The sequence below is a fragment of the Martes martes genome (assembly GCF_963455335.1).
Source record: "Martes martes genome assembly, chromosome: 6".
NCBI lineage: Eukaryota > Metazoa > Chordata > Mammalia > Carnivora > Mustelidae > Martes > Martes martes.
Window position 1 is genome coordinate 55976551 of NC_137893.1, and position 13261 is coordinate 55989811.

The 13261-nt window shown below is 38.0% G+C and overlaps 1 protein-coding gene and 1 pseudogene across 2 annotated transcripts in view; both read right to left on the reverse strand.

The window, feature by feature from the left end:
- Window positions 1-13261, reverse strand: part of ADGB (androglobin) — a 189622-nt gene that overhangs the window by 23790 nt on the left and 152571 nt on the right. Inside the window, exon 32 of the mRNA XM_080806887.1 lies at window positions 9784-9953. Coding sequence (XP_080663013.1) covers window positions 9784-9953 — 170 coding nt within the window. The remainder of the gene's footprint in view (window positions 1-9783; window positions 9954-13261) is intronic.
- On the reverse strand, window positions 5711-7373 carry LOC308345103 (calcium-independent phospholipase A2-gamma-like; annotated as a pseudogene). The gene has a single exon. The product of its transcript is annotated as a calcium-independent phospholipase A2-gamma-like (transcript).

The window sequence follows — 13261 nt, forward strand, 5'->3', positions numbered from 1 at the left end:
CCCATCCATGTTGATGCAAAATTTGGTATTCATCCTTTCTGATGGCTGAGTAATAGTCCATTATATATAAGGACCACATCTTCTTTATCTATTCATCTGTTGAAGGGCATCTTGGTTCTTTCCACAGTTTGGCTGTTGTGGAAGTTGCTACTATGAACATTGGGATGCATATGGCCCTTTTTTTCACTACATCTATATCTTTGGGGTAAATCCCCAGTAGTGCAATTGCTGGGTCATAGGGTAGCACTATTTTTAATTTTTTGAGGAACCTCCACACTGTTTTCCAAAGTGGCTGTGTCAACTTGCATTTCCACCAACAGTGTAAAAGGGTTCATCTTTCTCCACAACCTTTCCAACATTTATTGTTTCTTGCCCTGTCAATTTTTGCCATTCTAACTGGTATAAGGTGATATCTCAATGTGGTTTTGATTTGAATTTTCCTGATGGCTAATGATGATGAATATTTTTTCATCTGTCTGTTAGCCATTAGTATGTATTCTTTTGAGAAGTGCCTGTTCATGTCTTCTACCCATTTTTTTGACTTGATTGTTTTTTGGATGCTGAGTTTGAGTTCTTTATAGTTCTGATATATATATCAGCCCTTTGTAGTGTCATTTGCAAATATCTTCTCCCATTCCATGGGTTGCCTCTGTTGTGTTGACTGTTTCCTTTGCTGTGCAAGGTTTTTATCTTGGTTTTTCATCAAGGTTTTTTGTTTCCCTTGTCTTTGGAGACTGTCTTGAAAGAATTTGCAGTGGCTAATGTCGAAGACGGTATTGCCTATGTTCTCCTCTAGAATTTTGATGGATTCCTCTCTCATATTGAGGTCTTTCATCCATTTTGAGTTTATCTTTGTGTATGGTGTAAGAGAATGGTGAAGTTTAATTTTTCTGTATATAGTTGCCCAATTTTCTCAGCACCATTTACTGAAGAAACTGTCTTTTTTTTTTCCCCCACTGTATGATTTTTTCCTGCTTTGTTGAAGATTATTTAACCATAGAGTTGAGGGTCCATATCTGGGCTCTCTCTTCTCTTCCATTGGTGTATGTTTTTGTGCCAGTATCATGCTGTCTTGGCGATCACAGATTGTAATACAGCTTGAAATCAGGCAACATGATGTCCCCAGCTTTGTTTTTCTTTTTCAACATTTCCTTAGCAATTTGGGTCTTTTCTATTCCATACAAATTTTAAGATTGTTTGTTCTAACAATTTGAAAAATGTCATTGGCATTTTGATCAGGATGGCACTGAAAGTATAGATGGCTCTAGGCAGTATAGACATTTTAACAATGTTTATTCTTCTGATCCATGAGCATGGAATGTTTTTGTGTCTTCAGTTTCTTTCATGAGTGTTCTGTAGTTCCCAGAGCATAGATCTTTTGCCTCTTTGGTTACGTATATTCCAAGGTATCTTATGGTTTTGGGTGCTATTGTAAATGGAATCAATTCTCTAATTTCTCTTTGTACAGTTACATTGTTAGTGTATATGAAAGCAACTGATTTCTGTTCATTGATTTTGTATCCTGCCACATTTCTGAATTTCTGAATTACTAGTAGTTTGGGTTGGAGTTTTTTGGGTTTTCCACATGAAGTATCATGTGATCTATGAAGAGAGAGAGTTTGACTTCTTTGCCATTTTGAACACCTTTTATTTTCTTGTTGTTGTTGTTGTCTGATTGCTGTTGCTAGGACTTCTAGTACTATGTTGAACAACTGTGGTGAGAGCGGGCATCCTTGTCATGTTCCTGATCTGAAGGGAAAGGGTCTCAGCTATCCCTTATTGGGAATGATATTTGCTGTGCATTTTGTCATAGATGGATTTTATGAAGTTGAGGAATGTTCCCTCTATCCCTATATTCTGAAGAGTTTTAATCAGAAAATGATGCTGTATTTTGTCAAATGCTTTTTCTGCATCAATTGAGAGGACCATGTGTTTCTTCTCTCTTCTCTTATTGATTTGTTCTATCACATTGATTGATTTGCAAATGTTGAACCACCTTGTATCCCATGGATAAGTCCCACCTGGTCATGGTGGATAATCTTTTTAATGCACTGTTGGATCCTATTAGCTAGGATCTTGTTGAGAATCTTGGCATCCATATTCATCAGGAATATTGGTCTGAAATTCTCCTTTCTGGCGGGGTCTTTGCCTGGTTTGGGGATCAGGGTAATGCTGGCTTCATAAAAAGAATCTGGAAGTCTTCCTTCAGTTTCTATTTTTTGAAACAGCTTCAGGAGAATAGGTATTAGTTCTTCTTTGAAAATTTGGTAGAATTCTCCAGGGAATCCATCAGGTCCTGGGCTCTCGTTCTTTGGGAGGTTTTTGATCACTGCTTTAATCTCGTTACTGATGTTAGTCTATTCAGGTTGTCAATTTCTTCCTGTTTCAGTCTTGGTAGTTTATAGGTTTCCAGGAATGAATCCATTTCTTCCAGGTTGCTTAATATTGGCATATAGCTGTTGATAATATTTTCTGATAATCATTTCTATTTCCTTGGTGTTAGTCATGATCTCTCCCTTTTCATTCATAATTTTATTAATTTGGGTCCTTTCTCTTTTCTTTTGGGTAAGTCTGGACAGTGGTTTGTCAATCTTATTAATTTTTTCAAAGAACCAGCTTCTAATTTTGTTGATGTGTTCTACTGTATTTCTGATTTCTAATTCATTGATCTCTGCTTTAATCTTTTTTTTTAAGATTTTATTTATTTATTTGACAGACAGAGATCACAGGAGGCAGAGGGGCAGGCAGAGAGAGAGGAGGAAGCAGACTCCCCACTGAGCAGAGAGCCCCATGTGGGGCTCGATCCTAGGACCCTGGGATCATGACCTGAGCCGAAGGCAGAGGCTTTAACCCAAGAGCCACCCAGGTGCCCCTGATTTAATCTTAATTATTTCCCTTCTTGTGTGTGGGTTAGGCTTAATTTGTTAATGATTCTCCAGTCTTTAAGGTGTAAAGACAGTTTGTGTGTTTGGGATTTTTCTGTTTTTTTGAGTGATGCTTGGATGACTATGTTTTCCCCCTTAGGACTGCCTTTGCTATAACCCATAGTTTTTGGACACATGTGTTTTTGTTCTCATTGGTTTCCATAAATTGTTGAATTTCTTCTTTGATTTACTAGTTGACCGAAACATTCTTGAGCAGGATGGTCTTTACCTTCCAAGTGTTTGAATTTCTTCCAAACTTTTTTCTTGTGATTGACTTATAGTTTGAAAGCATTGTGGTCTGAGAATATGCAGAAAATAATCTCAGTCTTTCGGTATCAGTTGAGACTGGATTTGTGATCCAGTATGTAGTCTATTCTGGAGAGAGTTCCATGTGTGCTCAAGAAGAATGAATATTCTGTTGTTTTAGGGTGGAATGTTCTGTACATATCTATGAGGTCCATCCAGTCCAGTGTGCCATTCAAAGCTCTTGTTTCTTTGTTGATTTTCTGCTTAGATGATTTGTCTATTACTGAGAGTGGAGTGTTAAGGTCTCCTACAATTAATGTATTATTATCAATATGTTTCTTTATTTTGGTTAACAGTTGGCTTATGTAGTTGGCTGCTCCTATGTTGGGGCATAGATATTTACAATTGTTAGATCTTCTTGTTAGATGGACCCTTTAAGAATGAAATAGTGTCCATCTGTATTTCTAACTCAGTCTTCAGCTTAAAATCTAATTTGTCTGACATGAGAATTGCTACCCCAGCTTTCTTTTGAGGTCCGTTGGCATGACAGATGGTCCTCCATCCCTTCACTTTCAGTCTGGATGTATCTTTAGGTTCAAAATGAGTCTCTTGTAAAAAGCATATGGATGGGTCCTGTCTTTTTATCCAATCTGCAACCTTGTGCCATTTTATGGGAGCATTTAAGCCATTCACATTGGGAGTGATTATTGAAAGATATGATTTTATTGTTAATCACGTTGCCTGTGAAGTCCTTGTTTCTATAGATTGTCTCTGTATATTTCTGTTCGATATCACTCTTGGGATCTTTTTCCTTTTATAGAACCTCCCTTAATATTTATTGCAGGGCCAGCTTAGTGGTAATATTGTTTCAGTTTCTGCTGCTCCTGGAAACTCCTTATCTCTCCATCCAATCTGAATGACAGTCTTGCTGGATAAAGAATTCTTGGCTGTATGTTCTTCTCATTTAGTTCCCTGAGTATGTCTTGCCAGTCTGGCTTGCCAGGTCTCTGTGGATAGGTCTGACACTATTCTGATGTTCCTCCCTCTGTATGTAAGGAATCTCTTCCCCCTAATTGCCCTTACAATGGTTTCCTTGGTTCTAAGATTTGCAAGATTTACTATTACATGCCAGGGCATTGGTCTGCTCCCCTTGATCTTGGGAGGGGTCCTCTCTGCCTCTAGGACACAAATGCTTGTTTCATTCCCCCGATTAGGACATTCTCAGCTACAATTTACTCAAATATATTTTCTAGTCCTCTCTCTCTCTCCACCCCCTCAGGGGTCCCAACAATTCTGACAATGGAATGTTTCATGGCATCATTTATTTCTCTAATTCTGTTTTCATGGATTTTAAACTGTTTGTTCTAGGCCTCCTCCTGTTTCTTCTTTTCCATCAGTTTGTCTTCTAGATTAGTAATTCATCCTTCTGCTTCATTTACCCTAGCTATTAGAGTATCTAGACTAGATTGGATCTAATTGATAGCATTTTTAAAGTTCTGCCAGATCAGTTCTCATTTCTGCCCTTAGAAAATCTATGTTGCCATTAATAGTTTTCTCCATCCTAGCTATTGTCTGTGTAACTGTTCCCCTGAATTCTATTTCTGACCTCTTGCTTATATATCCATTAGTTCTGTGACAGAAGTCATAGTCTCTGGTCTTTCCTATGTTGGGGGTTCCTCCTCTTAGTCATTCTGTTGAGGGGTGTTTGAAGGATTGTACAGAGTCCAAATTATTGACCACAAGCCAAGGAAGATGCACTTGTTTTATAGAGAGCTTAGGGTTGTCAGCCTCTTGTTCTTCCAGTCCGTCTTCTGGGGGAGGGGATTGCCATGCTGTTACTCAGGCAACCCTCTTTGGGTAGAATTGTTCTGCCCCCTGTGGAGGGGGAATGGGCTCAGTGAAAACCAGGTTTGGGGGACTTTTGCTCTCTGGTGGCTTTCTCTGGTAGCTTTTTGCATCCCCCACCCTGAGAGTCAGAGCAGAAGTGACTATACCCAAACCTCCGTCTCAGAACAGAGAGATTGCAGTCTGCCTCTCCATGAGCTCTCCAGGCTACACTGTCTCCACTTCTATCTGTGCTGCCAAAAACCACAGCATCCTGGTTGTGAGCCCCATAGCAGCTCTCTGAGCTCTTGCTTCCAGGTCCAGGCATGTCTCTGTCCTTTGTGCTTCTAAAACCTCCAGCCACCCTCAATTCGCAAGTGTGTCCCTGCAGCTCCAGGTTTCAGTCTAGGGTGCTGCCCTAAAGTCCTTTCCTCACTGCTACCAGTCTGTGAGTCTTTGCTCAGTCCCCAGTATGGGAGGCTTTTGTGCTCCAGTGGCACAGGATCCCAGAGGCTCCCTCCCCCTTGCATTTATCTTCCAATGTATGCCGGCAGAATCATGGATCCCTGCTTCCTACCTCAAGACCAACCACCCAAAATATTCTGTTTGTAGAGATCCAGATATATCTTCTTATATCACAAGCTGATTTCGTGGGTGTTCAGAATGGTCTGGTAGATATCCAGCACAATTCAGGGGACTGGTTAAAATAAGGTCTTCTACTCCTCTGCCATCTTTTTCTTTTCTTTTTTTAAATTTCTTTTTAGGTACCTCAACCCTTCCAACTTCAGCTTTTCATTTTGACTTTCATCTAGAGGTATGTTTTCACACATTATAGGACTAAATCTACAGTAGATATCAGGAAGTAATAAATCATCAAGTTCCGTATGGACTTCCATATCTATAGCAGTTTGTAACATTAGACAGTTTGGTTTTCAAACTTATGTATATCATGGTATCTCTCACATGTCTCTTATAATGTCCAGTGCCTAGGGATACTATGTACTTATGGGACATCTGGCCAAAGATGTTTATGCTCATGCAGTGCTAACACTTACGAGTTATTCAGAAGCAAACCACCTTGATGAAGATCGTTTCCCAAATGTACACTTTGCAAAGTAGCCTGGAGTAGCAGATGAGGTTCAAATGTCCTGCCACATTTTATACTGACAGTTTCCCAAATAGTGAGACTTGACTCTGAAGAAATGACCATAGTTTCTGAACACAAAAGCTTTTGGCATTTTTCCTCTGTTTATCATGGTACTTACTACAGCTACCACAACACAGCTGGGACTTCTTACTCATTCAATCATTAATTCATATCCCATTCTAACCTTAAGAGTACTTCCCCACGTTTGACTCATAAAATGCCTGGCTCCAACTCATTTTGACTGCTTTAACAATGACATTTTATAAAAAACATATGTGATGCTAATTTTTTATAAAGTTCCTCACATTCATCCAGGGCCCTATGAAACAACCCAAATATGCAAGCTCATATGGCCCTGTGCTTATACCTCCAATGCAGTCAAGATGCTGAGGAACTGGGTTCTAAGTAAGTTCAACTAATTTTCAAAGTATCTGAAGAGCAACCACATCCCCTTGCTCCTCTGCCATCAGCTGTGAGAATTTGGATACCTCTCTTTTCACTGGCTTCATGTAGCCAATTAAGGCCTGAAGAGCGCCATTCTTATATCAGTTGTAATAAATATAAATTAATTCTTTCTACAAAATCCTCTTCTTTTCCCTCAAGACATTCCAGTAGATAAAGAGTCAGCTCTTCAATCTATTAATGCAAAGCTTTGGGTCTGCTGTTCTTAATGTTTGAACTAAAGCTCAGGTTCTGTCATTAATATTCACCCTTGTACTCTTTTCTTGCTGAAGAGATAAATTCTTTCTCTCCTTTGCTTGTTTGTCTTTGCCATAGTCTGCTCAGCTTTGATCACCTGTTTTTATTCTTCTGACTCAATCATACTTTGATCTGGGGATAAGCCCACCAGTATAACTGGCTATTAGTCTTGTACACCTTCAATGGGATAAGAAAGTAAGTTTAGCAGTACTTTGTTTAGTTGAAACTGGAAGAATCTCAGCTGTCCCAGTGGGGCTTGCAGGCTTGTCCATAGCGTATAAAGAAAATATGAGCATAGCTTCTGTCAGTCAGGATGCTAGGATCTGGAGAACTGGATTTTTCTTCTTCAATGTGTTTATCTTTAATTTCTGACTTATCCTGGAAATGTTTATTTTCCTTTTTATGAGGCATTTTTTCCCTCACACCTGAGGTTTGAATTAGTGATTTGATAGAAATTGGAATGACTCTTCAAATTTTGTGGTAACAATATTTGTATAATAAAAGGCTTTACTTCTGCCTATCTTTGTCTTCATTCACACTATGACATCCCCTCACCAGAAGAGTATTTTTTGCTGATTGAACACTATATTTCTTCAGAGATTTGATGGTTTGTTTAATGTTTTTCTGTTTTAACCAGCCACTAACTGATTTTTTAAAATACTCTTAAACTTCTTTTACCTTGAGCTAAATGTGAAATCACTACATTCTGACAGATAAAAACAGCCTTCAAAACAAATTTCAAAGTATTTTTTAAAATAGGACATATGTGTGGCACCTGGGTGGCTCAGTCGGTTAAGCGTCCAACTTTTGATTTCAGTTCTGGTCATGACCTCAGGGTCCTGAGACTGAGTCTTACATGGGGCTCTGTATGCATCTGCTGGAGATTCTCTCCCTCTTCTTCTCCCACTGTCCCTTCCCTGACTTGTGCTCTCTCTCTCTCAAATAAGTAAATAAATCTTTACCAAAAAAAAAAAAAGTAAATAAAAATAGGACATAGGGATAATCACTTTTATAAGTCCTTTGGGAGCTGAAGTCCTACGTTTTAAAATTCCGATATGTAAACTATAGGTGTTTGAAGAATAACAGGATTTACCATAGAATCTGCTTTCGTATGAAAACCTCTTTGCAGACTGATGTGACTTACCCTCCAATAATCTTTGGGTGAGCACAAAAAAATGCAGCTTTTTCTCCCCTTCCAAGACTCTTGTTTCATGGGATGCAGGTTGCAACTTCTGCAGCCTTGGCAATTTGCCTCTTCCCAGCACTGACATTGACTAGGTCAGCCTGTACCAACTGAATTCCAACACAAGGGAAGAGCCCCCACCCAAGGGGCTACCCTTCCCCCCACCAATCAGTTCCATTCTATTCTCAGCAGAGGTCAGGTTAAGCTTCTTTATTTCACCATGTTTCCAAAGCAGACTCCAACTAGGAAATTAAACTTTGGTGGGGCACCAGAGTGGCTTGGTCTGTTAAGCACCCAACTCTTGGTTTCAGCTCAGACCCTATCTCAGGGTCGTGAAAAGAAGCCCAGCATCGGGCTCTGCACTCAGCATAGAGTCTGCTCAGGACTCTTTCTCCTTCTGTCCCTCCTCCCCACACATACATTCACATGCACTCTCTCTATCATATAAATAAATAAAATCTAGAGAGAAAAAGAAAGAGAGAAAAAAAAGACAGACAGACAGACAGACAGACATGGCAACGCAAGTGGACAGCTTTTCTACTACTGAAGTGTAGGACATGATCAGTGCCTCTTCCCCTAATTTGTTAATTTCCCTTTAAAGTCCTATACTAGTGGTACCACCATCCTATTCAGTTGATTCAGCTGTAAACCTGAAAGATATCTTTTATTTTTTCTTGCTCCTTATCACCCATTTGGGATTAATAACTACATAAACTACTTGTTCCCTTGATAGTTCTTTTTTGTCGTCTTCTTCCTTTCTAACCTGTACCTGATACAACTTGCCCTCTTTTGCCTGGACTACTGCAGTCCTTTCTTGAGTTATTCTCCCCATCCCCAGTCTTACCCCCCCTTAAATGTATACCTTTAAAAGCCACCAGCATATCTGAAATATAAATCTGATCATGTCAATACGTTTTTTTAACCTCCTGTCTCCCATCCCACCCCCAGCCTTGCTTAGCCTAAACAGTGATGACAAATGTTGGGAAGATTTTATCCTCATAGGAATTTTGAGTTCAGTGTTTTTAAATAACCTAAATTTGAGTATCTTTAGGCCTAATCTCACGCTCCTCAACTCTGCCCCCACATCCTCTTCTTTACCCCTATCATTGCAATTATCTAATTGGCCCTGAAGGAATTTGGAATGACCTCTGGGCTGTAGACAGAATCTCAGCCTCTTAATGAGGCTTAAAGGCCTTTCTCTTTCTGACTCTTATTTACCTCTCCAGCCCCATCTCTCATACTTCAGTGCTGGAAAAAGAAAAACAAAACAAAACAAAACAGAACCAGAAAAACAAAACACAGAGATTATGTTCATTTTCACCTTAGAATATCTTTGCTCATTGACTCAGGTCTGGATTTGGCTCCTCTAGGAGAAAGAGGGTAGAATAAGTACCTCTTCCTCCTACCACTTCACATGCAATATTTAACATTAAAACTCTGTTTACCTTCAGTCACCTCCATTAGACTGCAAGTTCTTTGAAGATAGGGACTGTATAATATTAATATTAGAAACCCAAGGCCCCCAAACAGTGTCTTATACACATACATGTCTTAAAAGTTTGATTAATTATTTTCGATACTGAACTGGGAAAAGCAGCTTGCAGAAGGTGTCCAAGCAATGTCCTTAAGGTTATCTAGATGGTTGCTAGAATCAAGGAGGTGGAATTTTTCAGTTTTGTCCTTGGGAGAGAGAGACAAGTGGGGAATCAATGGACATGCACTTATTAAATGACTCCAATAAGAAAAAGGAGCACACCCACCTGAGGCTCAAAGCGAGGGGCTTGTTTTTCTTTGGCTGTCTTGTCTTTCTCCGAAGACTTTTCCTTGCCTTTCCTTGTTTTAGAAGTTCCTGAAGATTTCTGCCCCTCACTAATAGTATGGGAATCTGGGCTTCCCAAGGTAACTAATTCCTCATGTTTCTCTCCATGAGCTAGAGAGACATAAAAATGGAAACCAGTGAATCACAACAATAAAATCATGTCATGCAGGAAAAGGGGAGCAAGTCAGTAAAAAGTTGTTAGTTGAAGAGGTTTGGATTTCTTTTATTTTTTAAAGAAATATTTTATAAAGATCTGTGTGACTCTCTTTTACAAAATTGAGAGATAATTCACATACCATACACCACTGAAGTGGAGAAATCAGTAGGTTTTGACATATTTGTAAGATTAGGCAAAAATTATCACTATCTAATGTGTTTCCAATCTGAATGCTTTCAGTACATTTTCTTACATAATTTCCTTGGCCAGGATCTCCACCACAGTACTGAATGTGTTCATCTCTGCTATCATATGTATTATTCTCTTCCCTCTGCTTCCTCAAAGGAGGATGTGAAGGGTTTTATGCCTTATGTTCTAGTCATTCTTTCTACATATCCAGTGTCAGAGGAACAGATAACATTTGTTGAATCCTTACTATGTTTCTTTCTTTTTTTAATTCTCAAAGTGCCCCAACAGAGCAGAAGCAAAAATTTGCTTACATTCCCCCAGCTGTTGGGAGTTGAGTTAGCATTCAAGGATGAGTTCAAAGGACATGTTAGCCCTTTCAAAACTGGAGTCTGTAAATCATCCCATTAGCAAAGTTAAATAGTAATTGTCAAGAATGGCTTTGTGCCAGTTATTAGCTACTTTCAAATTAAGGCAGATTATCCTGCATGACTGCAAAGGGACTATAAGTACCACAGTTTTACAAGGGGGCAACTTGTCTGTCAACAATCCCAGCTGCTGTGAAGTGTTGTACTAGGGAAAATCTTTGGTTATGAAATCAAATGACTTGGAGGTGAATCTTGGATCAGCCACTAAATAGGTTCACTTTGGCAGATTTATTACTTTCTTTTGATTTTGTTTTTTCCTCTGTATAATGGAGATGTTACTACCATGCCCGTGGGTTTACAAATAAACTATATAGGTCATTTAAAATAGGATTATACCTGGTATCATACACACTGGGTTTTAAGATATTAACAAATGTGAGCTGAAATTGAATCTCAAACAGCCCTAATAAGTATTTCTGGGCTCTCTTTTTCTCACTATCCATAGGTCTTAGAGTTTGAATTATATATGTAGGTGTATTTGATTCCCTTCAAATTAACATATTCTAATATTCAAGTTTACATATGTGAGCACATAGTGTGGTTCCAGGCATATAGCAGGGGCACATCATCTTCTTTCTTTACTTTATGAATATATAAAATAAAATAATTTCCTTATTCTTTAATGGCATACAGTATAGTAACCTTCTCTCCCATGCATTGCAAGTTCTCTAGAGGCCAGAATGTCATTATACACCTCATTTTGATCCCTAATCTCACCTAGTATAATTCTGAATTCATAGTATGTATTCATGATCAGATTGTTTAACTTCAGTATGTGAAGCTTTTTAGGGAAACTGTATGTGTTGAGAGCAGTAAGGTATCAGTAGGGTATAAGAATAAATATCCTACTAATTCAAAACCTGTGAAAAACGTGACCTCACATTGCATATTCATGTAATTAGAGGGGTTCTAGAGTAAATGACCATTGACATAAACTAATACACCCCTTGCAGAGAAGAAATGCTCAGGCAGTATCTGTTGAGGAAATGAACTTGAAAAGACCTTTAGCTTTATGACTTTAGTCGTAATAGTTTTCTTCTTATGTTACCTTACATTTATTCAGAATAGGAGACTGAAATCTTCAGTGAATAATAAGACATAAAAGTTACAGAAACATATTTTTATGACTAAAATTCAGATTTATGTATCCAGGAACTAAAAACTGAATGGGATTAAAACATTAACATAATTTCTAAACTAGAATAGTTGCTCAGGATAAGGTATACATTTACCAAGTGTGATTGTACTTAGTAAATGTAAACAGGAAAATCTTTAGATGATGGATAGATAGATAGATAGATAGATAGACAGATAATAGATAGATAGATGATAATCTCTTGGTTTCTTCAAAGACCATGAATTGGAAACACCATGCATACATTGTGCCTAAGAAAGAACAATATATCATTAATTAGAGCTAAGGAAATAGTGTTATAGTCATGCTAGTAAAATTGGGTGGCACTTTAAAACAAAGATTTTGAGAATGATAAGCAAAGTACATATGTGACTTTACAAATAGACTAGAACCTGAAAGGCCCAGATCAGTAACATAAAAATGTAACATATTGGCAAAAAGAAGTTAAAATAACAACACAGTTAATTATGTATGAGGTAGTTGGTATCACAAAGTGTTACTTGCTCCAGATCCTCCAATTTCTATTTCTTTAAGAAAAAGTCACCTGTCTCAGCAAGGAATTTTTACTCAAATTTAGGTATTAAAATACACTAAAGGTGGCACTGTTGTCTCATGTTAACCAGAGGACAAGCTTCCTAAACATTTATAACAGAAATATTCTGAGTTGAATGCAGTTATATTTTAGGCCTTACTTTTTTATTGTGAGTTGCAAAGATGTGAATTTTTAGAAAAAATTATATATTTTCTTTCTCATAGAAATTAAATGTTAAATTTAAATGAGTAAATGTGGTGATATTTCCACTGAATTCAGGATATGCATAAAATTTTAAATTAGGGCACCAATATACTAATGAAAAAAATTGATTAATTTCTTTTTGATCTAAAGTATTTATAATTGGAAAAAGTAAGCTAAGTTAATAAGTGAAGACATTAGGGAGTGCCTAGGTGGCTCAGTCAGTTAAGAATCTGCCTTTAGCTTGGGTCATGATCCCTGGATCCTGGGATTGAGCCCTCTGCCTCTGCCTCCCCACCCTCTCCTAGCTTATGCTCTCTTTCTTGCCCACTCTCCCTCTCTAAAACAAATAAATAAATAATCTTTTTTAAAACATTGAAGGTATTAGTCACGATTTTTCTAAAATACATCATACCCGGATGTCTGGGTGGCTTAGCTGTTAAGCTGCTGCCTTCAGCTCAGGTCATGATCCCAGGATTCTGGGATCCAGCCCCACATCAGGCTTCCTGCTCAGTGGGATATCTGCTTCTCTCTCTGCCTCTCCACCCCACTCCCTAGCTTGTGCTCTCTCACTCTCAAAAAAATAAAAAAATCTTAAAAAAAAAATACATCATACCCTTAAAATTGAAGTTTGTAGGTCTTAAATTATAAATATAATTGACACATGTAAGTTGACATTGATATGTTTTCATTTAAACAAGCTGGCTGCCTAAAAATTCACATTTATAAATGTGATACTGATTATTCTGAATTCAAAAGCTGCTTGATTTTCATAAGATT